The 25,337-nt window shown below is 40.9% G+C and overlaps 1 protein-coding gene across 1 annotated transcript; it reads left to right on the top strand.

The window, feature by feature from the left end:
* LOC115201488 (interferon gamma receptor 1-like) lies at positions 1-16,427 on the top strand. Its single transcript, XM_029765158.1, has 7 exons — positions 1-292; positions 9,028-9,148; positions 9,473-9,651; positions 10,052-10,212; positions 14,432-14,600; positions 14,876-14,997; positions 15,540-16,427. Exons 1-7 carry the CDS (start codon positions 226-228, stop codon positions 15,912-15,914), a joined length of 1,194 nt encoding a protein of 397 aa, XP_029621018.1. The 5' UTR covers positions 1-225; the 3' UTR covers positions 15,915-16,427.
* The last annotated feature ends 8,910 nt before the right edge of the window (positions 16,428-25,337 follow it).

Here is a 25,337-nt window from a genome sequence, read left to right as displayed (position 1 = left end):
GGTCTTGTAGTTGCGACAGGAACATTTCATTGTAATTTGTTTACTGTGTAGCCTGCTAGAATGAGCAATATCCTGGGGTTTGGCTCTGCTGGAAATGCATTTTGTCTGTATTTTTAGTTAGACAGACAAAAGTCTCTCAAATGATCTGAAATAGGTATAGGCCTATTCATATGGACATTCAGATACATTTCATATTGTTTTACATAGACTCGACAAAATTTGAAAATGGCCGGTTTAAGGATAGTCCACATTTCTCTGATCTTGGTTTTAAACCAACAGGTCGTTTCTTACGGTAAGTCATTTTTGACGTAAAATAGTTAGCTTTAAATGACGCTTTGATTAATCACTTGGAGCTGACGTTACTGTAAGTATTTAGGACAGTATTCCTGCTTAATTATTTCAACAACATAATGCAGGCGGAAGGCCACTGTACAATATGCCAATGTTCTTGGAAATGATATAGCTATTCCAAAAGTATACTCAATATATAAATATATTGTAGGATCTCTTGGCGTAACACAGTTGTGGCTGCTTCGCGTCATCTATTGTTGTCTCTACCTTCTTGCCCTTTGTGCTGTTGTCTGTGCCCAATAATGTTTGTACCATGTTTTGTGCCGCTACCATGTTGTGCTGCTGCCATAATATTGTCATTTTTGTGTTGTTACCATGCTGTGTTTTCATGTGTCACTGCCATATGTTGCTGTCTTAGGTCTCTCATTATGTAGTGTTGTGGTGTCTCTCTTGTGATGTGTTTTGTCCTATATTTGTTATTTATTTTTTAATCCTAGCCCCCGTACCCGCAGGAGTTATTTTGCCTTCTGGTAGGCTGTCATTGTAAATACGAATGTGTTCTTAACTGACTTGCCTAACAAAAACACGTGTTGTGTCAAATCTCCCCCCTGCCAAAATCCCCCCGCCCCCTTCTAATTTCCTTAATTGTGTGGCTAGAGTGAAATACTTTATGTGGCACACATCAGAGTCAAATACTAGCGTGGTTAGATGTGGTTGCCGGTTGTGAGGCCGGTTGGACATACTGCCAAATTCTCTAAAACAACGTGGGATGATTATTCTGTTTAATAAGCTTCTTGATATGCAACACCTGTCAGGTGGATTGATTTATCTTGGCAAAGGAGAAATGCTCGCTAACAGGGATGTAAACAAATTTGTACACAGAATTTGAGAGAAATAAGCTTTTTGTGCATATGAGAAATGTTTTTACATCCCTGTTAGTGAGTATTAGGGCTAGGCTATTGATGGATTCAAGACAAGGTCCTTTTAATTGATATCTTTCTGAGTTTGTCAGTGTGAAGGTAGCCTGCCATTTTGATCATTTGTGCGGTATTAACAAAAAAAATGAATACCGTAGTCATGTAAAATAACAGAATTGCATGACATGCGTTTATATAAAGCCAACATTTTCCAGGGCCCTTGGCTACTAAAAATACTCCCCTTGTCTGCGACTTCTGATATGATATGCATGCAATGCTTGATTATCACCCCCTCTTGCACTCACTTTTTGTTTCTGCATCTCCCGATTTACAGATTAAGCACTGGGTGTACATGTGACTTTGTGTAGAGAAGGGACATGCTCTCCTGGAGTAAGGGGCTAGTATAGTGACCATAACCCAACACCTAGTGACCTCAAGAAGAGGTTTGGATCTCTTGGCGTAACGGCTAAGATGTTGGGCTGACAGTTGCTGGACCCGGGATTGAGTCAGGACTAACTCCCGATTTCGCTACATTATTGTCAGTATATGTGTTATTTTATTCAGGCAGTGGACTGATGCACAAAAAGTAGTCATTAAAGTAGTCAGTTGTTGTCAATAAATAAGGTGCTAGTTTGCAATAAGTGGTGAGCACTGTTTGTCAGTTGGTTTTGGCATTCTGTTTTGTAAAGTTTTGTTCCTTCAACCTCAGTGGGAAACTCACTGTAGATTTCACACTTACACCACAGAGAAAATCACAGTTAAAATAGACCTCTCTTTGATTTGACACATGCCTAACTTCATGTGTGGGTTATTATTGTACCCTCAGTGGTTTTTATGGAGTGGTCTAGTCTAGACGTCGACCGATTTATGATTTTTCAACGCCGATACCGATTAATCGGCAGATTTTTATATATATTTGTAATAAATTACAATTACAATACTGAATGAACAATGAACACTTTTATTTTAACTTAATATAATACATAAATAAGATCAATTTAGTCTCAAATAAATAATGAAACGCTCAATTTGGTTTAAATAATGCAAAAACACAGTGTTGGAGAAGAAAGTAAAAGTGCAATATGTGCCATGTAAAAAAGCTAACGTTTAAGTTCCTTGCTCAGAACATGAGTGTATATGAAAGCTGGTGGTTCCTTTTAACACAAGTCTTCAATATTCCAAGTTAAGAAGTTTTAGGTTGTAGCTATTATAGGACTATTTCTCTCTATACCATTTGTATTTCATATACCTTTGACTATTGGATGTTCTTTATAGGCACTTTAGTATTGCCAGCCTAATCTCGGGAGTTGATAGGCTTGAAGTCATTAACAGCGCTGTGCATCAAGCATTGCTAATAGCTGCTGTTTGAATGAATGCTTACGAGCCTGCTGCTGTCTTACAAGCCTGCTGCTGTTAATCAGACTGCTCTATCAAATATCAAATCATATACTTAATATTAATATAATAAACACACAGAAATACGAGCCTTTGGTCATTAATATGGTCAAATCCGGAAACTATCATTTCTATAACAAAATGTTTATTCTTTCAGTGAAATACAGAACCGTTCCGTATTTTATAGAACGGGTGGCAACCCTAAGTCTAAATATTGCTGTTACATTGCACAACCTTCAATGTTATGTCATAATTATGTAAAATTCTGGCAAATTAATTACGGTCTTTGTTAGGAATAAATAGCCTTTCAACAGTTCGCAACGAGCCAGGCGGCTCAAACTGCTGCATATACCCTGACTCTGCTTGCACTGAACGCAAGAGAAGTGACACAATTTCCCAAGTTAATATTGCCTGCTAACATGAATTTCTTTTAACTACATATGCAGGTTTAAAACATATATACTTGTCTATTGATTTTAAGAAGGGCATTGATATTTATTGTTAGGTACATTATTGCAACAATTGTGCTTTTTTCGCAAATGCGCTTTTGTTCAATCATCACCCATTTGGCAAAGTTGAAGTAGGCTGTGATTCGATGATAAATTAACAGGCACTGTATTGATTATATGCAATGCAGAACAAGTTTGTTAACTACACATGGTTGATGATATTACTAGGTTAACTAGTGATTATGTGAAGATTTTTTTATAAGATATGTTTAATGCTAGCTAGCAACTTACCTTGGCTCCTTGCAGCCACAAGGTCCTTTTGATGCTGCACTCGCGTAACAGGTGGGCAGCCTGCCACGCAGTCTCCTCGTGGATTGCAATGTAACCGATTACATTGCAATCCACGAGGAGACTGCGTGGCAGGCTGCCCACCTGTCCAAAAAGGCAGATTACCGATTGTTATGAAAACTTTAAATCGGCCCTAATTAATCGGCCATGCAGATTAATCAGTCGACCTCTAGTCTAGTCTAGTGTGTTGTGCTCCACAGAACAGAGGACTACAGTACATTGCCTTTCCCCCACTCTAAAATAACATTCATGTTGTGAAACTAAATCCGGAAGTGTATTTCCCTAAAACAGCACAGATGCTGGGTGAGGAAATGTTTAGTGGTGTAAAGTACTTAAGTAAAAATACTTTAAAGTATTTTACTATTTCTATTATTGACAACTTTTACTTTTACTTCACTACATTCCTAAAGAAAATGATGTACTTTTTACTCCATACATTTTCCCTGACACCCAAAAGTACTTAGCAGGACAGAAATGGTCCAATTCATGCACATCCCTGGTCATCTCTACTGCCTCTGATCTGGCGGACTCACTAAACACAAATGCTTTGTTTCTAAGTGTTTGAGTGTGCCCCTGGCTGTCCGTAAATTAAAACAATACAAACAATCGTACAATCTGGTTTGCTTAATATTATTTTATTTACTTTATTTACTTCTTATTCTTATGTTGTGCTGGAAGATTTATTGGTTTATTTAACTTGCACACAATGCAGCCCATATCTTGAATATTTCCCAGCAAACTTAAAGCTGCAATATGTACCTTTTTGGGCAACTGACCAAATTCACATAGAAATGTGAGTTATAGATTGGTCATTCTCATTGAAAGCATATCTAAGAAGCGGTATGTCTGTTCTATGTGCTCTATTTCTATGCTTCCAGTTCTTAAGTTTTCTTTTTGCATCTTTTTTTTTGTACACTAGCTTCAAACAGCTGAAAATACAATATTTTTGGGTTATTTAAAATATATTTCACAGCGGTTTAGATGGTAAAATGATTCTCTACACTATGCATTGCTTGTTTTGTCACATAAACTGAAATAAGACAAACTATTAGAATTTTAGCAACCAGCTATCATAAACCATAATTTATTAGCATGGGAATTTGTTTTATTTAGATTTTTTTTATTTATTCTATAGTATACCTGCATAGAAAAGTTGACATACAGTACATGCAAGCATACGGTATATTTTTATAATTTTTTAAAATGGAGTTGTGGGACTTGAAAGACAGTACATGCTCTTGTGAAATAACAGTGAAGTGCTGCTGTGTTCTGTTGAAAACTTTCAGACATAATGATCCCCAGAGTTGTTCGGGGAAATAAAAAAACATTGTTTTGTGGCTCTCCCTGTTACAATTTTGATCTGAATCAGTTATCTTTTATTTTATTTTAATTGATACAGACGAGTATGCTTTACCTGTGGATTGAGTTAAACAAAATCCTTTACAAATAAATAAGGAGCTAGGCCGATCACCAATCTGTATCTGCAGTTGTGTCTGGAAAAATAGTAAAGGCTTAACCGAGAGGACAATGTAGAACGAGCACTATTACAGTTATATTAAGTGCCAATGGATAGCGTTCAGCCACCACAGGTCTGTCCGGCAAGAAGTCCAAGATATCTTCAGACAAGGTTTATTCAGATAATGGTTCGCTACACCACGCTCCTCTGTATTGATGGCTCACAGTAACAGTGAGAGTGTATAAGTGGTTCTATGGAAAATAATAGAAAGGAATAACCATGATTATAGGCTTACATACAATATACAGGCCCAGTAAACTGTGGAGGTATAAACTAAATATACAAAACTGACAGACTGACCAGGTGAATCCAGATGAAAGCTATGATCCCTTATTGATGTCACTTGTTAAATCCACTTCAGTCAGTGTAGATGAAGGGTAGAAGACAGGTTAAAGAAGGATTTTTAAGCCTTGAAACAATTGTTTGCCATTCAGAGGGTGAATGGGAAAGATAAAATATTTAAGTGCCTTTGAATGGCGTATTGACACAAACCAGGTGCACTGGTTTGTGTCAAGAACTGCAACGCTGCTGAGTTTATTACACTCAAGTTTCCTGTGTGTATCAAGAATGGTCCACCACCCAAAGGACATCCAGCCAACTTGTCTCAACTTTGAGAAGCATTGGAGTCAACATGGACTAGCATCCTTGAGGAACCTTGTAGAGTCCATGCCCTGATGAAATAAGGCTGTTCTGAAGGCAAAAGGCGGGGTGCAACACAATATGTCTGCTGCAGAGGGACAAGAGAGAGCCATTTGAAAACAAGTTTTGATTAGTCATGGAAATAAAAGTGCTGAAAACAAATTGACTCCCCATTTTTAAAAAGATGGAGAACAACCTATAAAGGACAAATACTGGCGTTTTGGTGCAATGATATTGTCAATACGATATATTATCAAACATAATATCCCAATATGTAACTGTATTGATCCCCCCCATCACTACAGTACATGGTAACATGAGGCTACAAAAGGCTGCAAATGCACATAAACACGGCTATTAAAGCTACTATGTTTATAATGTAACAGAACAGAACATTTTCATTTTATTTTTAAGAACTCTGTTTTTGCCATAGCTCTCATTGGCTTCCATGTTTTTGAAACGAGATCTTGTCCAAGGATGTCAGACACAAGCTTGGTTAGAGACGGTTGCTAAGCAACTGAGTACTGCGATTGGTTGCCCAATATTCTGGGGTGGGGTTTGGCAAAGGGTAAATTGGAATGACTGGCAGTAGAGGCTTAATCCTGATTTTACTTATGCAGGAAAATAAAAATATGGTATGATATATCAGAAATGTTAACATAATTATAAATACAGTTTGTGTTTTATACATTTTCTATATGAATAGATTTTAGAGGCTATGTAAACAGACCATAAATGTAGTTTTTGTTTCCTTGGAAAGATGTGTGCTATTATATGATACAGTATCAGTACTTGTTGCATTTACAATTTGTCTAAGTCTAATCTTCAACTGATTTCAGCCAGTGTATGGCTGTGGATTGATTACATTGTTTGAATGGAATGTTGGCAAATTGTCAGTTCATCTAAATTATTAATGGAATAAATCTAAAACTGTCTGGCTAATTAGCTAACAAGCATAAAGTGCAGATAAATGATTCAAATTCCTTAGTGTAAAATATCTTATCACAGCACTGGCTAACCATGTTTGACCAACTCCCTGACCAAAATGGCTGACCTTTATCCCATCATAAGAAGGTTCATAGCTATTCTAGTATTTTAATGCCTTATTCTATGGGCCCAACTCTCAAAATACATTGTTTTGTCCCGAAGCAATCAGGAAAACACCAGAAAACATGGCATCTGGGTTATTCCATGTCATTTCAACAAGCCATGACACTCACCATCTCAAATTGTTCTGAAATTGTTTCTGCTGTTAGAAACCGATAAGATTAGCATCCCTGAAACATTATTTTGTTGAAATTTAATTTGGTCTCTGAGAAATTAAGCTAATTGATTCCACGCAAATTGTCAACTTTAAATGATAGGATTCACATAATATTCAACAACTATAGTACCCAACATCCGATTTGGACCAAACTTATTCCTGCAATTGAGTAAGACATAAGGAATCAAACAAAATGGTCAAAACCAAACACCTGTGTACTCGTCACAAGCACCAGTCAACACTTCTTCAACTATCTTGCTGTTACTGAAAATACATTCCAGACCATGACCCTCCACACCTCACTCCAATCCCAACCCAACAACCAGTATACAGTATCAGTAATCTATTTGGCAAGTAGTATGGAGCTGCAGCTTGGAGTATTGCTTCTTCACCATTTGTAATGTATTCCCTGTGAATCTGTTGATTACCATAAATTAGTGTGAAAGTACCAGGTTTTGCCCACTAGATGTTTCTGTTCCTGGTTCTGCCACCACATGCTTTTATCCATTTAGCTGGTTTATTAAATGAATCACAACATTTTCTTTGCAACTTTGGGTAGATACCAATAGCTTTTACTCATGATGAAAATGAATTGTGTGGTCAATTGTGTGTTCAAGCCAGTCCTCCATGAAAGCAATTCAGTTTGTCTTTCTCTTCGCGACCTAATGCTTCAACCCAACTGACTTTGAATAGTCCAACAAATGGCAGCTCTCTGTGGCTGTATGGTGCAATTCTCATATGAAGATGTTGCCCAAAACTATGATGGAGAAATGGGCTAGTGACTAAAATGTTGTGAAAACCCTAATAAAATAATACAATTGTAATGGCATTGCATGGCAGTCATATGTTTTTCAATACAATTATTAGAAAATGCATTTATGTGATTCGTGACATTTACCATAAAACCCAACCCAATATCATTATTACCATTGCAAAACACTATACAGTGTGTGTTTGGGACTTTTACCATTGAAGAACATTAGTGACCATAACATTGAACCATTAGAACTGCTGTAGCCAAATGGTTTGCTTGTTCACCAGAAATGGTCTAACTAATCCATACCTTTTTGGAGAGATTAAAGCACACACAGAAGGCTGTTTCCTGGACACAAAAAAAGCCTAACAAAATGACAAACTGAATTGCTTTCAGTAGGGCTGGCTTCAATTGTGAAGATGACCATACAGTCTATTTCCATCATGAGCAAAAACTATTGGTTTTCTACCCAAATTTGCAAAGAAAAGGTTGTGATTTAATTTAATAAACACAAGAGACCAGCCACATTAATAAATGTGTGGCGGAAGTAGCAATAACGGGACAATCTAGTGGGTAAAACTTGGTACTTTCACACTAATGTATAGTAAATAATCCGAGTGACGTCAATGGCTAATTTCTCTGAACGGGGGGGGGGGGAACATCACCAGATGAAGAAGCAATATTCCAAGCAGCAGCTCCATACTGCTTGTCAAACAGAGAACCGATACTGTATACTGGCTGTTTGGGTGGAGGGTACGTGGGTGGCTTTTGATCAGTTTATTGGATTCTTCATGTCTTACTCATTGTTGGTATAATGTATGGTCCAAATCGGATGTTAGGTACTACATTTATTGAAGATTTATATTAATCCTATCAATTAAAATGGCCAATTTGGGTGCAATCAATAAGCTTAATTTCTCAGAGATCAAATTATATTTCAAGAAAATGTTTTTATTTGCCCCGCACCCCAAGTTTTCTGAGCTAAACAAATGTATAATAATAATAATAATGTTTTGGTTTTTGGACAAGACTGTAAAATCTCCAATTTAGGAAATCTGTTCCCAGGTATTCCCACGCATAAATATAGAGGCATATGTGATTGTATCCCAATGTAATCAAGGTTTGAATCATGATTCTGTTTTTGTTAAATAATGTATTTTTTTTTTGTATTCTTGCGGTCAATTTGAAGTCTACAAATGATTTATAACTAACTATGTTCTGGTGCCCTTAACATCCGCTCAAGAAAACATTGGCCCACAGCTGACTGTAATTGGGGACCCCTGGTATACAGGTTATTGTTGCAACATCACTTGAATAGATTGAATTGCTAGTATGTTATGCTGTTATAGATATAGCACAGTTTTAGAAACACAGTCATTTATATGGTAAGTATAAATCTCTGTCTGTACTGAGCTTGTTGATTCGGACTGACTTTCTACTATTTTATCCTACAGTTCCTCCTCCCGTCAACGTGAGCCTCATCTGCCACAATTTTCACAATGTGATCTATTGGAACTACAGTGAACCATCTCTGCAGCCACAGTTCAATGTGGAAATGACAAGAAAATATTCTGGGTAGGTGCTGCAGCATATTGGTTGCTTAATCTCGCTCATTGATATTTTTCACCAAATAGGGCCTAGGCTATCCAATCTAGTGTATATAGCTAGTGAATATTAAATGTTTCTTGGCACAATACCACAATTCGCACAATTTCAAATAGTTATTGGAAAATTGACATGCACTGCGGTTATGCATTACAATAACAGCAAGACCCATAGAAATGTAAAGTCCTGTCAACAGTTCTTTGTCAGCTTCTCCATTGTAATTGTGAACTAACATTTCAGTCCAAATCAGAGGTTGCCACTAACCCACAACAATTGTTTTCCTCTATCTTTCAGTGCTGCCTTGGTTTGTTCAAACACTTCCCTCTACCACTGCGATGTCTCCTCATTTACCAAAGTAATAGAAGAGGGCTACCGTTTCATATTGACTGCTGTTGTTGGACAGAATACAAATTCCTCCGAAATTTCATTCACCTATGACGATACAGTGTATCCAGACCTGGTGGATGTACAGTGTAAGTTCTCACACTGAGCTAACCAAAAGGCGAATTATGGGAACAATGTTATACATTTTACATTTTAGTCATTTAGCAGACGCTCTTATCCAGAGCAACTTACAGTAGTGAATGCACTCATTTCAATCATTTTTTTCCATACTGGTCCCCCATGGGAATTGAACCCACAACCCTGGTGTTGCAAACACCATGCTCTACCAACTGAGCCACAGTATGTAGTGATTGACAACTAGAATTGGGGTAGTATCTTGAAAGGGTTTGTAAATACACTGTATGCACTACAGCACATGTAGCATTTCTTTGTTGATCTGACCACACAATGCTCAGAGCCGGGAGATTTTAAACATATTTTCTGACCTCAGATTTTTTTCACAAAGGAATGGTCTTGTGTGTTTTTTAGGCTCATTGGATTTCCCACCTGTCAACATCTCTGCTGTATCCGATGAAATTATCAAAGTTCAATTCATTCACCCGTTTCACATCTACAAACATGCCATCATCAAAGATGAAAGACCGGATCATAAGGAATTTGATTACATGGTTATCACAGAATATCACTTGGTAAGAAATGACAGAAAATTATGACTTAGAAATGACTGGGGAACACTTGTAGAAGCTCAGATTTTTCACGTGTGCAGTTGAAGTCGGAAGTTTACATACATTTAGGTTGGAGTCATTAAAATTTGTTTTTCAACCACTCCACAAATTTCTTGTTAACAAGCTATAGTTTTGGCAACACCATGGGACCACGCAGCCGTCATACCGCTCAGGAAGGAGATGCATTCTGTCTCCTTGAGATCAACGTACTTTGGTGTGAAAAGTGAAAATCAATCCCAAAACAACAGTAAAGGACCTTGTGAAGATGCAGGAGGAAACGGGTTCAAAAGTATCTATATCCACAGTAAAACGAGTCCTATATCGACATAACCTGAAAGGCCGCTCAGCAAGGAAGAAGCCACTGCTCCAAAACCGCCATATAAAAGCCAGACTACGGTTTGTAACTGCACATGGGGACAAAGATCGTACTTTTTGGAGAAATGTCCTCTGGTCTGATGAAACAAAAATAAAACTGTTTGTCCATAGTGACCATCATTATGTTTGGAGGAAAAGGGGGAGGCTTGCAAGCTGAAGAACACCATCACAACCGTGAAGCACAGGGGTGGCAGCATAATGTTGTGGGAGTGCTTTGCTGCAGGAAGGACTGGTGCACTTCACAAAATAGATGGCAACATGAGGAAGGAAAATGATGTGTATATATTGAAGCAACATCTCAAGACATCAGGAAGTTAAAGCGTGGTCTTCCACATTTTTATTTATTTATTTCACCTTTATTTAACCAGGTAGGCAAGTTGAGAACAAGTTCTCATTTACAATTGCGACCTGGCCAAGATAAAGCAAAGCAGTTCGACACATACAACAACACAAAGTTACACATGGAGTAAAACAAACATACAGTCAACAATACAGTAGAAAAATAAGTCTATATACAATGTGAGCAAATGAGGTGAGATAAGGGAGGTAAAGGCAAGAAAGGCCATGGTGGCAAAGTAAATACAATATAGCAAGTAAAACACTGGAAAGGTAGATTTGCTGTGGAAGAAAGTGCAAAGTAGAAATAATGGGGTGCAAAGGAGCTAAATAAATAAATACAGTAGGGGAAGAGGTAGTTGTTTGGGCTAAATTATAGATGGGCTATGTACAGGTGCAGTGATCTGTGAGTTGCTCTGACAGCTGGTGCTTAAAGCTAGTGAGGGAGATAAGTGTTTCTAGTTTCAGAGATTTTTGTAGTTCGTTCCAGTCATTGGCAGCAGAGAACTGGAAGTAGAGACGGCCAAAGGAGGAATTGGCTTTGGGGGTGACCAGAGAGATATACCTGCTGGAGCGGGTGCTGCTATAGTGACCAGTGAGCTGAGATAAGGGGGGACTTTACCTAGCAGGGTCTTGTAGATGATCTGGAGCCAGTGGGTTTGGTGACGAGTATGAAGCGAGGGCCAGCCAACAAGAGCGTACAGGTCACAGTGGTGGGTAGTATATGGCGCTTTGGTGACAAAACGGATGGCACTGTGATAGACTGCATCCAGTTTATTGAGTAGGGTATTGGAGGCTATTTTGTAAATGACATCGCCGAAGTCGAGGATCGGTAGGATGGTCAGTTTTACAAGGGTATGTTTGGCAGCATGAGTGAAGGATGCTTTGTTGCGAAATAGGAAGCAAATTCTAGATTAAACTTTGGATTGGAGATGTTTGATGTGAGTCTGGAAGGAGAGCCTACAGTCTAACCAGACACCTAGGTATTTGTAGTTGTCCACATATTCTAAGTAAGAACCATCCAGAGTAGTGATGCTGGACGGGCGGGCAGGTGCGGGCAGCGATCGGTTGAAGAGCATGCATTTAGTTTTACTTGTATTTAAGAGCAGTTGGAGGCCACGGAAGGAGAGTTGTATGGCCTTGAAGCTCGTCTGGAGGGTTGTTAACACAGTGTCCAAAGAAGGTTCACAAGTATACAGAATGGTGTCGTCTGCGTAGAGGTGGATCAGAGACTCACCAGCGACATCATTGATGTATACAGAGAAAAGAGTAGGCCCAAGAATTGACCCTGTGGCACCCCCATAGAGACTACCAGAGGCCCGGACAACAGGTCATCCGATTTGACACACTGAACTCTATCAGAGAAGTAGTTGGTGAACCAGGCAAGGCAATCATTTGAGAAACCAAAGCTATTGAGTCTGCCGATGTGGTGATTGCCAGAGTCGAAAGCCTTGGCCAGGTCAATGAATACGGCAGCACAGTATTGTTTCTTATCGAGGGTGGTTACGATATCGTTTAGGACCTTGAGCGTGGCTGAGGTGAACCCATGACCAGCTCTGAAACCAGATTGCATAGCGGAGAAGGTGCGGTGGGATTCGAAATGGTCGGTAATTTGTTTGTTGACTTGGCTTTCAAAGACCTAGAAAGGCAGGGTAGGATAGATATAGGTCTGTAGCAGTTTGGGTCAAGAGTGTCCCCTCCTTTGAAGAGGGGGATGACAGCAGCTGCTTTCCAATCTTTTGGAATCTCAGACGACACGAAAGAGAGGTTGAACAGGCTAGTAATAGGGGTTGCAACAATTTCGGCAGATCATTTTAGAAAGAAAGGGTCCAGATTGTCTAGTCCGGCTGATTTGTAGGGGTCCAGATTTTGCAGCTCTTTCAGAACATCAGCTGACTGGATTTGGGAGAAGGAGAAATGGGGAAGGCTTGGGCGAGTAGCTGTGGGGAGTGCAGTGCTGTTGACCGCGGTGGGAGGTAGCCAGGTGGAAAGCATGGCCAGCCGTAGGAAAATGCTTATTGAAATTCTCAATTATAGTGGATTTATCGGAGGTGACAGAGTTTCCTATCCTCAGAGCAGTGGGCAGCTGGTAGGTGTTCTTATTCTCCATGGACTTTACAGTGTCCCAGAACTTTTTTGAGTTTGTGTTGCACGAAGCAAATTTCTGCTTGAAAAAGCTAGCCTTGGCTTTTCTAACTGCCTGTGTATATTGGTTTCTAACTTCCCTGAAAAGTTGCATATCACGGGGGCTGTTCGATGCTAATGCAGAACGCCACAGGATGTTTTTGTGTTTGTTAAGAGCAGTCAGATCTGGAGAGAACCAAGGGCTATATCTGTTCCTGGTTCTAAATTTCTTGAATGGGGCATGCTTATTTAAGATGGTGAGGAAGGTATTTAAAAAAAATAACCAGGCATCCTTTACTGACGGGATTAGGTCAATATCCTTCCAGGATACACGGGCCAGGTCGATTAGAAAGGCTTGCTCGCTGAAATGTTTCAGGGAGCGTTTGACAGTGATGAGTGGAGGTCGTTTGACCGCTGACCCATTACGGATGCAGGCAATGAGGCAGTGATCGCTGAGATCTTGGTTGAAAACAACAGAGGTGTATTTAGAGGGCAAGTTGGTTAGGATGATATCTATGAGGGTGCCCGTGTTTACGGCTTTGGGGTGGTACCTGGTAGGTTCATTGATTAATTTGTATGAGATTGAGGGCATCAAGCTGAGATTGTAGGATGGCTGGGGTGTTAAGCATGTCCCAGTTTAGGTCACCTAGCAGCACGAGCTGGACAATGATCCCAAGCATACTTCCAAAGTATGCTTGGCTTAAAAAAAATGGCTTAAGGACAACAAAGTCAAGGTATTGGCGTGGCCATCACAAAGCCCTGTCTTCAATCCTATAGAAAATGTGTGGGCAGAACTGAAAAAGCGTGTGCGAGTATGGAGGCCTACAAACCTGACTCAGTTACACCAGCTCTGTCAGGAGGAATGGGCCAAAATTCACCCAACCTATTGTGGGAAGCTTGTGGAAGGCTACCTGAAACATTTGACCAAAGTTAAACAATTTAAAGGCAATGCTGCCAAATACTAATTGAGTGTATGTAAACTTCTGACCCACGGGGAATGTGATGAAAGGAATAAAAGCAGATATTAATCATTCTCTCTGCTATTATTCTGACATTTCACATTCTTAAAATAGGTGGTGATCCTAACTGACCTAAGACGGGGAATTTTTACTAGGATTAAATGTCAGGAATTGTGAAACTGAGTTTAAATGTATTTGGCTAAGGTGTATGTAAACTTCCGACTTCAACTGTATCTACCTGCTGCAAATTGTTTTCACTTGCAAGCAAAGCAGCCTTATTTTTCAAAAGGAAACACATTTATATCCTTCAAATATAAACGTTTGCATATTTATTTTTTATGAACATTGTTGTAATATAGCCTAATATATTATTTTTTTTATTTCCCCAGAAACAACACAGCTTTACCTGCTCCTACAAGCAACACCATGTGTGTGAGGTTGAAATACCAGTTGATGGAGAGATGGATAGGCACTGCATCAAGATCAAAGGAAAAATGAACAATGTTCATGTCTCAGCTCACCAGAACATATGCATTGAGGGGAAGCATGGGGATTCCGGTAAGACTCTTAATTTCTCACGTGATGGATACGTCAAAGTCATATTAGCTCTCAGTATGTCTGTTATCGTTTAGTAGACATTGTCTGTAATCATTTGATTAACAACATCTGCTAATATCTGATACGTGCTTTGAAAGTTTTTGAAAGTTTTATACATGTCTGTATTGTCATATCATGGCTGATTTTATCAGCAAATGCTCAATTAGGACACTGTACAGTTTTGAATGTGAAATCAGTTTGACTGTCAGTCTAATTGTTGGACTTGTCCCCTCTAGGTCCTAGCTACATTGCCCTCTACATTGTGATCCCTATCGTTGCCATGGTGGTGATTGCGTTCATCGTGTGGCTGATATACAGTAAACTGACAAGCGGCTCATTCCCTCAACCAAAGATTTTGGTGTGTTCAGCCTTTCAACTGTTTGGCCTGCACTGCAGTCGATTTAGTCATAAACCTACTACATATACAGTCGTGGCCAAAAGTTTTGAGAACGACACAAATATTAATTTCCACAGAGTTTGCTGCTTCAGTGTCTTTAGATATTTTTGTCAGATGTTACTATAGAATACTGAAGTATAATTACAAGCATTTCATAAGTGTCAAAGGCTTTTATTGACAAGTACATGAAGTATACATATATATACAATATACATATAGTACAAATTGCCATCATACAAACTGAGGCAGCAGACTTTGTGAAAATTAAAATTTGTGTCATTCTCAAAACTTTTTGCCACGACTGTAGACTAGATTATAGTAATGCAGAGAATTTCTACAATGTACCAACATGTGCTCGCCTGAAACTATGTGTCATGTTCCTGTTGGAGTTATCAAACTATTGATATGCTACTTCCTGCAAACACTGTCAAAACAGTAGCACATGAAAAACATATTTCACCCACAGAATGTTTGACTGAATAATGTCTATTCTCCTCTGGTAGGCTTCCATACTGTCACATATGGGTTCAGTTAGGTCACTTATGCTCCCTGAGAGAGCCATCCTGAGTGAGGTACAAACAGGTGGCTCCCCCCTGCTGCAGACCCCCATGGAATCTTTGCCAGATGATGCCCTCAAAGTCATCAGTACCCCCCAGGAAGAGGTCCTCCGCCTCCCTATTGGACTGAAGGACCAGGAGTGGAGCGGTGGGGAGGTCATGTTGCCTAACGAGGGGTCAGACTCTTCACTGGAGTTGGGACTAGAGGGGAAGCGTGACTTCCCTGAGCTGCCGGACTATGACTTCTCCCATATTCCTGTGATCATTCCTGTGATAGAGGAGATGAGTCCTGGGGACAATGTTACAGGATACAAAATCTGAGTTTCTCTAGAGAAAGGATGATAATATTTTATAAATGTATTTAAACAGGGAAATCCCATTGAGGGCGCCCTCCACGCAATCATACAAATTATACAATACAAATATACATTTCCAATGCTATAAAAACACTATTTACAAGCAATTTTAGAAAAGTAACTGACAAAACACAATCATGAAAAACAAACACATTTGTCTTTGCACATGCTCAGCTACCAATCATTTCCCTGTTCCTCTCACTATTTGGGTAGTCTATGGTGGAGACAAAGAGGATAATCAAAGGGAAAGCCTTCATTATGTTGTTTCCAATTCATCACTTGGGACTGTTGCCTAATCAGGGGAACCAGGGATAGACAATGTGAAACCCAAGTGGTACACAGTGGTATTGCATGCTAGGAACTAGTGTCAAAAAGAAATGTCCTCATTCCTGACCTGCATGCCCCATTGTAATGTAATATATACTTTTCTTTTCCCCTATTATTTCCCAATATACAATAAATGAACTCAGCAAAAAAAGAAACGTCCCTTTTTCAGGACCCTGTCTTTCAAAGACAATTCGTAAAAATCCAAATAACTTCACAGATCTTCATTGTAAAGGGTTTAAACACTGTTTCCCATGCTTGTTCAATGAACCATAAACAATTAATGAACATGCACCTGTGGAACGGTCGTTAAGACACTAACAGCTTACAGACTATAGGCAATTAAGGTAACAGTTATGAAAACTTAGGACACTAAAGAGGCCTTTCTACTGACTCTGAAAAACACCAAAAAAAGATGCCCAGGGTCCCTGCTCATTTGCGTGAACGTGCCTTAGGCATGCTGCAAGGAGGCATGAGGACTTCAGATGTGGCCAGGGCAATAAATTGCAATGTCCGTACTAGAGGTCGACCGATTAATCGGAATGGCCGATTAATTAGGGCCGATTTCAAGTTTTCATAACAATCTGTAATCGGCATTTTTGGACACCGATTGTGGCCGATTACATTGCACTCCACTAGGAGACTGCGTGGCAGGCTGACTACCTGTTACGCGAGTGCAGCAAGAAGCCAAGGTAAGTTGCTAGCTAGCATTAAACTTGTCTTATAAGAAACAATCAATCTTAACATAATCACTAGTTAACTACACATGGTTGATTATATTACTAGTTTATCTAGCTTGTCCTGCGTTGCATATAATCGATGCGGTGCCTGTTAATTTATCATCGGATCACAGCCTACTTCGCCAAACGGGTGATGATTTAATAAGCGCATTCGCGAAAAAAATCACTGTCGTTGCACCAATGTGTACCTAGCCATAAGCATCAATGCCTTTCTTTAAAATCAATACACAAGTATATATTTTTAAACCTGCATATTTAGTTAATATTTATTTTAACTAGGGAAATTGTGTCACTTCTCTTGCGTTCCGTGCAAGCAGTCAGGGTATATGCAGCCGTTTGGGCCGCCTGGCTCGTTGCGAACTGTGTGAAGACAATTTCTTCCTAACAAAGACCGAAATTTATTTGCCAGAATTGTACGTCATTATGACATAACATTGAACGTTGTGCAATGTAACAGCAATATTTAGACTTAGGGATGCCACCCGTTAGATAAAATACGGAATGGTTCCATATTTCACTGAAAGAATAAACGTTTTGTTTTCGAAATGATAGTTTCCGTATTTGACCATATTAATGACCTAAGGCTCGTATTTCTGTGTGTTATTATGTTATAATAAGTCTATGATTTGATATTTGATAGAGCAGTCTGACTGAGCGGTGGTAGGCAGCAGCAGGCTCGTAAGCATTCATTCAAACAGCACTTTCGTGTATTTGCCAGCAGCTCTTCGCTGTGCTTCAAGCATTGAGCTGTTTATGACTTCAAGCTTATCAACTCCCGAGAGTAGGCTGGTGTAACCGATGTGAAATGGCTAGTTAGTTAGCGGGGTGCACGCTAATATCGGTTCAATCGGTGACGTCACTCGCTCTGAGACCTTGAAGTAGTTGTTCCCCTTGCTCTGCAAGGGCCACGGCTTTTGTGGAGCAATAGGTAACGATGCTTCGAGGGTGGCTGTTATCGATGTGTCCCTGGTTCGAGCCCAGGTAGGGGTGAGGAGAGGGACAGAAGCTATACTGTTACACTGGCAATACTATAGTGCCTATAAGAACATCCAATAGTCAAAGGTATATGAAATGCACTGCTCAAAAAAATAAAGGGAACACAAACAACACAATGTAACTCCAAGTCAATCACACTTCTGTGAAATCAAACTGTCCACTTAGGAAGCAACACTGATTGACAATAAATTTAACATGCTGTTGTGCAAATGGAATAGACAACAGGTGGAAATTATAGGCAATTAGCAAGCCACCCCCAATAAAGGAGTGGTTCTGCAGGTGGGGACCACAGACCACTTCTCAGTTCCTATGCTTCCTGGCTGATGTTTTGGTCACTTTTGAATGCTGGCGGTGCTTTCACTCTAGTGGTAGCATGAGACTGAGTCAACAACCCACACAAGTGACTCAGGTAGTGCAGCTCATCCAGGATGCCACATCAATGTGAGCTGTGGCAAGAAGGTTGGCTGTGTCTGTCAGTGTAGTGTCCAGAGCATGGAGGCGCTACCAGGAGACAGGCCAGTACATCAGGAGACGTGGAGGAGGCCGTAGGAGGGCAACAACCCAGCAGCAGGACCGCTACCTCCGCCTTTGTGCAAGGAGGAGCAGGAGAAGCACTGCCAGAGCCCTGCAAAATGACCTCCAGCAGGCCACAAATGTGCATGTGTCTGCTCAAACGGTCAGAAACAGACTCCATGAGGGTGGTAAGAGGGCCCGACGTCCACAGGTGGGGGTTGTGCTTACAGCCCAACACCGTGCAGGACGTTTGGCATTTGCCAGAGAACACCAAGATTGGCAAATTCGCCACTGGCGCCCTGTGCTCTTCACAGATGAAAGCAGGTTCACACTGAGCTCGTGACAGACGTGACAGAGTCTGGAGACGCCGTGGAGAACGTTCTGCTGCCTGCAACATCCTCCAGCATGACCGGTTTGGCGGTGGGTCAGTCATGGTGTGGGGTGGCATTTCTTTGGGGGGCCACACAGCCCTCCATGTGCTCGCCAGAGGAGGCCTGACTGCCAGTAGGTACCGAGATGAGATCCTTAGACTCCTTGTGAGACCATAGGAACCCATAGGAACCCAGGTTGGCCCTGGGTTCCTCCTAATGCAAGACAATGCTAGACCTCATGTGGCTGGAGTGTGTCAGCAGTTCCTGCAAGAGGAAGGCATTGATGCTATGGACTGGCCCGCCCGTTCCCCAGACCTGAATCCAATTAAGCACATCTGGGACATCATGTTTCGCTCCATCCACCAACGCCACGTTGCACCACAGACTGTCCAGGAGTTGGTGGATGCTTTAGTCCAGGTCTGGGAGGAGATCCCTCAGGAGACCATCCGCCACCTCATCAGGAGCATGCCCAGGCATTGTAGGGAGGTCATACAGGCACGTGGAGGCCACACACTACTGAGCCTCATTTTGACTTGTTTTAAGGACATTAAATCAAAGTTGGATCAGCCTGTAGTGTGGTTTTCCACTTTAATTTTGAGTGTGACTCCAAATCCAGACCTCCATGGGTTGATAAATTGGATTTCCATTGATTTATTTTTGTGTGATTTTGTTGTCAGCACATTCAACTATGTAAAGAAAAAAGTATTTAATAAGATTATTTCTTTCATTCAGATCTAGGATGTGTTGTTTAAGTGTTCCCTTTATTTTTTTGAGCAGTATACAAATGGTATAGAGAGAAATAGTCCTATAATTCCTTTAATAACTACAACCTAAAACTTCTTACCTGGGAATATTGAAGACTCATGTTAAAAGGAACCACCAGCTTTCATATGTTCCCATGTTCTGAGCAAGGTACTTAAACGTTAGCATTTTTACATGGCACATATTGCACTTTTACTTTCTTCTCCAACACTTTGTTTATTATTTAATATTTAAACCAAATTGAACAGGTTTCATTATTTATTTGAGGCTAAATTGATTTTATTGATGTATTATATTAAGTTAAAATAAAAGTGTTCATTCAGTATTGTTGTAAATATCATTATTACAAATAAATACATAAAAAAAATAATCTGCCGATTTATCGGTATCAGGGTTTTTGGCCCTCCAATAATCGGTATCGGCGTTGAAAAATCATAATCGGCTGATTGTCCTCGCAGTGGCAGACCACGTGTAACAACACCTGCACAGGATCGGTACATCTGAACATCACACCTGCGGGACAGGTACAGGATGGCAACAGCAACTGCCCGAGATACACCAGGAACGCACAATCCCTCCATCAGTGCTCAGACTGTCCGCAATAGGCTGAGTGAGGCTGGACTGAGGGCTTGTAGGCCTGTTGTAAGGCAGGTACTCACCAGACATCACCGGCAACAACATTGCCTATGGGCACAAACCTACCGTCGTGGACCAGACAGGACTGGCAAAAAGTGCTCTTCACTGACGAGTCGCGGTTATGTCTCACCAAGGGTGATGGTCGGATTCGCGTTTATCGTTGAAGGAATGAGCGTTACTCCGAGGCCTGTACTCTGGAGCGGGATCGATTTGGAGGTGGAGGGTCCGTCATGGTCTGGGGCGGTGTGTCACAGCATCATCAGACTGAGCTTGTTGTCATTGCAGGCAATCTCAACGCTGTGCGTTACAGGGAAGACATCCTCCTCCCTCATGTGGTACCCTTCCTGCAGGCTCATCCTGACATGACCCTCCAGCATGACAATGCCACTAGCCATACTGCTCGTTCTGTGTGTGATTTCCCGCAAGACAGGAATGTCAGTGTTCTGTCACGGCCAGCGAAGAGCCCGGATCTCGATCCCATTGAGCACGTCTGGGACCTGTTGGATCGGAGGGTGAGGGCTAGGGCCATTCCTCTCAGAAATGTCCGGGTGCCTTGGTGGAAGAGTGGGGTAACATCTCATAGCTGGAACTGGAAAATCTGGTGTAATCCATGAGGAGGAGATGCACTGCAGTACTTAGTATCTGGTGTGGCCACCAGCTGCATTGACTGTTACTTTTGATTTTGCGATTACAAGCCTCGAGTCTTCTTGGGTATGACACTACAAGCTTGGCACACCTGTATTTAGGGAGTTTCTCCCTTTCTTCTCTGCAGATCCTCCCAAGCTCTGTCAGGTTGGATCGGGAGCGTCGCTGCACAGCTATTTTCAGGTCTCAACAGAGATGTTCGATAGGGTTCAAGTTTGGGCTCTGGTTGGGCTGCTCAAGGACATTCAAAGACTTGTCCCTAATCCATTCCTGCGTTGTCTTGGCTGTGTGCTTAGGGTCGTTGTCCTGTTGGAAGGTGAACCTTCTCCCCAGTCTGAGGTCCTAAGTGCTCTGGAGCAGGTTTTCATCAAGGATCTGTCTGTACTTTGCTCCGATCATCTTTCCTTCGATCCTGACTAGTCTCCCAGTCCCTGCCGCTGAAAACATCCCCACGGCATGATGCTGCCACCACTATGCTTCACCGTAGGTATGGTACCAGGTTTCTTCACTTGAACTCTTGCCATTCAGGCCAAAGAGTTCAATCTGGGTTTCATCAGACCAGAGAGTCTTGTTTCTCATGGTCTGATAGTACTTTAGGTGCCTTTTGGCAAACTCCAAGCGGGCTGTTATGTGCCTTTTACTGAGGAGAGGCTTCCGTCTGGCCACTCTACCATAAAGGCCTGATTGGTGGAGTGCTGCAGAGATGGTTGTCCTTCTGGAAAGTTCTCCTGTCTCCACAGAGGAACTCTGAAGCTCTGTCAGAGTGACCATCGGGTTCTTGGTCACCTCCCTGACCAAGGCCCTTCTTCCCCAATTTTTCAGTTTGGCCGGGCGGTCAGCTCTAGGAAGAGTCTTTGGTGGTTCCAAACTTCTTCCATTTAAGAATGATGGAGGACACTGTGTTCTTGGGGATCTTCAATGCTAGAGATTTGTTTTTGTGCCTTTCCCCAGATCTGTGCCTCAACACAATCATTATAGGGTATTGTGTGTAGATTGATGAGGGGAAAAAATTATTGAATCCATTTTAGAAAAAGGCTGTACCGTAACAAAATGTGGAGAAAATGAAGGGGTCTGAATAGTTTCTGAATGCACTGTATACTAATATATATATGCACTGTATACTAATATATATATATAATAAAAGCAAATTAAATTGATTATTGTAATAAAAAAAATTAAAAAAAATATTTCACCTTTATTTAACCAGGTAGGCAAGTTGAGAACAAGTTCTCATTTACAACTGCGACCTGGCCAAGATAAAGCAAAGCAGTTCGACACATACAACAACACAGAGTTACACATGGAGTAAAACAAACATAATACAGTAGAAAAATAAGTCTATATACAATGTGAGCAAATGAGGTGAGATAAGGGAGGTAAAGGCAGTAAATAGGCCATGGTGGCGAAGTAAATGCATTATAGCAAGTAAAACACTGGAATGGTAGATTTGCAGTGGATGAATGTGCAAAGTAGAAATACTGGGTGCAAAGGAGCTAAATAAATAAATAAATAAATACAGTAGGGGAAGAGGTAGTTGTTTGGGCTAATTATAGATGGGCTATGTGCAGTAATCTGTGAGCTGCTCTGACAGATGGTGCTTAAAGCTAGAGAGGGAGAATTACTATGATACTAAATACAGTTTTGAAAGAGCAAACAAATTGTTATGCTTGCAGGGATGTCTGAAGGACATTTTCATGTCAATGAAATTCTACCCTAGAGGAAGGGAAGTAGATATTTCAGCAAAGCCAAACAAATAGTATTGAATGAATAGTGGAGCAGATCTTAACAGGAAAGAGCTCAACTGCTGTTATTGAAATGCTACCTCACAAAGGTACTACTACTACTAAATAAGGAAGAAACGCCGGATGTCTATGTTTGCTTTCGTTTGACATTTTAAGTAATCACTACCCGCTCGTTCCTCTAAATGGCATGGGCAGACTGTGCATCAGGAAGAGGCCCCTAGACTAGTTTCCAGTAAGAGAAGACAATTCCTCTGCCTTTTAATTACTACCAGTGAAAAGTAAATCAGATATTCCCATTGTTCTAGCTCTGAGAATGTATGTGAAGTGGGAGCCTCACGGCCATTACAAAAGCCTGGCTCTCATGGGGAGCAGGTGTAAATCAACAGGAGGAGAAAGGAGGGCCGCCGTGAAACAGTGATGGGATAGAACAGCTGGGGATGCCCCAAAATGGCTCCAAGGCAACCACGTCAAAGGTTGTCAGGATACTTAAACAAAAACACTCTTCTTAACTCTTTGTATGCCTGCACATGATTTGCTTCTTCTTGAGAAAACGTCTAAATTACCGTTGTTGTCACACAAGGATATTCAGAAAATATACTGAACAAAAATTTAAACGTAATATGTAAAGTGTTGGTCTCATGTTTCATGAGCTAAAATAAAATATCCCAGAAATGTTCCATATGTTTTGCACAAATCTGTTTACATCCCTGTTAGTGAGCATTTCTCCTTTGCCAACATAATCCATCCATCTGACAGGTTTGGCTTATCAAGAAGCTGATTATATAGCATGATCATTACACAGGTGCACCTTGTACTGGAGACAATAAAAAGTCACTCTAAAATGTGTAGTTTTGTCACACAACACAGTGCCACTGATGTCTCAAGTTTGAGGAGGCATGCAATTGGCATGCTGACTGCAAGAATGTTCACCAAGCTCTTGCTAGAGAATTGAATGTCCATTTCTCTACCATAAGCCGCCGTCGTTTTAGAGAATTTGGCAGTATGTCCAACCGGCCTGAAAACCGCAGACCATGTGAAACCACGCCAGCCTAGGACCTCCACATCCGACTTCTTCACCTGCGGGATCGTCTGAGACCAACCTCCCGGACAGCTGATGAAGCTGGGTTTGCACAACCAAATAATTTTTACACAAACTGTCCGAAACCGTCTCAGGGAAGCTCATCTGCATGCTCGTTGTCGTCACCAGGGACTTGGTCTGACTGCAGTTTGGCGTCGTAACCGACTTCAGTGGGCAAATACTCACCTTCGATGGCCTCAGACACTCTGGAGAAGTGCACTCTTCATGGATGGATGAATCCCAGTTTCAACTGTACCGGGCAGATTGCAGACAACATGTATGGCGTTGTGTGGGCGAGCAGTTTTCTGATGTCAACATGGTGGCCCCATGGTGGTCGGTGGGGTTATGGTATGGGCAGTTATACGCTGCGGACAACGAACACAATTGCATTTTATCGATGGCAGTTTGAATGCACAGAGATACCGTGATGAGATCCTGAGGCACGTTGTCGTGCCATTCATCCGCCGCCATCACCTCATGTTTCAACATGATAATACACAGCCCCATGTCACAAGGATCTGCATAGAATTCCTGGAAGCTGAAAATGTCCTAGTTCTTCCATGGCCTGCATACTCACCAGACATGTCACCCATTGAACCTGTTTGGGATGCTCTGGATCGACGTGTACGACAGTGTGTTCCAGTTCCCTGCACAAATCCAGCAACTTCGTATAGCCATTGAAGAGGAGTGGGACAACATTTGATAGGCCACTATCAACAGCCTGCTCAACTCAAAGTGTTGCGCTGCAAGAGGCAAATGGTGGTCACACCAGATACTGACTGGTTTTCTGATGCCTTTCTTTTTAAGCAATCCGTGACCAACAGATGCATATCTGTATTACCAGTCGTGAAATCCATAGATTAGGGCCTAATTAATTTATTTAAATAGACTGATTTCCTTCTATGAACTGTAACTCAGTAAAATCTTTGAAATTGTTGCATGTTGCGTTTTATATTTTTGTTTAGTATAGAACAAAATGGCATAGAATATACCTTTATTTATATAAAGTGAATCATAAGATATTCTACATGGGATCATTTGTATTTTTTACGATAATGCACTTTCTAAATGCAAATGGTAGTACGTTTTGATCAACTGCAAAGCCTACTTTGACTCTGAAGGTCATTGGGGTTTATTCATTTATGCTTCGTCACAGGTATGGACAAATTGCCATAAATGTCAATTACTACAAAGTTGAAGTAAGTTTGAATTGAGGAAGTATGGTAAAGGTCAGCTTTTTATCTGTTCCAGACCCTGTGTTCCAGATGCCTATTCATACAATACCCAATACCCACACACACCTCAAGCCAATATCCACCCACACAACTGGACCCATGACACTACTTTACACCGCTACACTAGCACATGTTAGTATTCATGCCAGCATAATATTATCTTGTTTTCGTGCAAAGGTGCTATTTGCCCACACACATTGGTCCTAATAAGTGTGTGTGTATATATGTGTGTGTGTGTGTATATATATATATATATATATATATATATATATATATATATAGCAGGTATAGTAGCAGGTACAGACTTTAATATTGCACATTTGATATTAGCACTGTTTTTTTTTCT

The sequence above is a fragment of the Salmo trutta genome, chromosome 10 (genome assembly GCF_901001165.1).
Source record: "Salmo trutta chromosome 10, fSalTru1.1, whole genome shotgun sequence".
Taxonomy (NCBI): Eukaryota; Metazoa; Chordata; class Actinopteri; order Salmoniformes; family Salmonidae; genus Salmo; species Salmo trutta.
Note: the sequence above shows the minus strand (reverse complement) of the source record. Positions and strands in the feature narration are given on the sequence as shown.

What these genes read in the sequence shown, in the direction of transcription:
- LOC115201488 (XM_029765158.1), top strand. Translation starts at nt 226, where the DNA reads ATGGCCGGTTTAAGGATAGTCCACATTTCTCTGATCTTGGTTTTAAAC. An exon ending in ATGACAAGAAAATATTCTGG is followed by an intron (nt 9,149 to 9,472) that starts GTAGGTGCTGCA and finishes TCTATCTTTCAG; the next exon opens with TGCTGCCTTGGTTTGTTCAA. An exon ending in TCCCTCAACCAAAGATTTTG is followed by an intron (nt 14,998 to 15,539) that starts GTGTGTTCAGCC and finishes CTCCTCTGGTAG; the next exon opens with GCTTCCATACTGTCACATAT.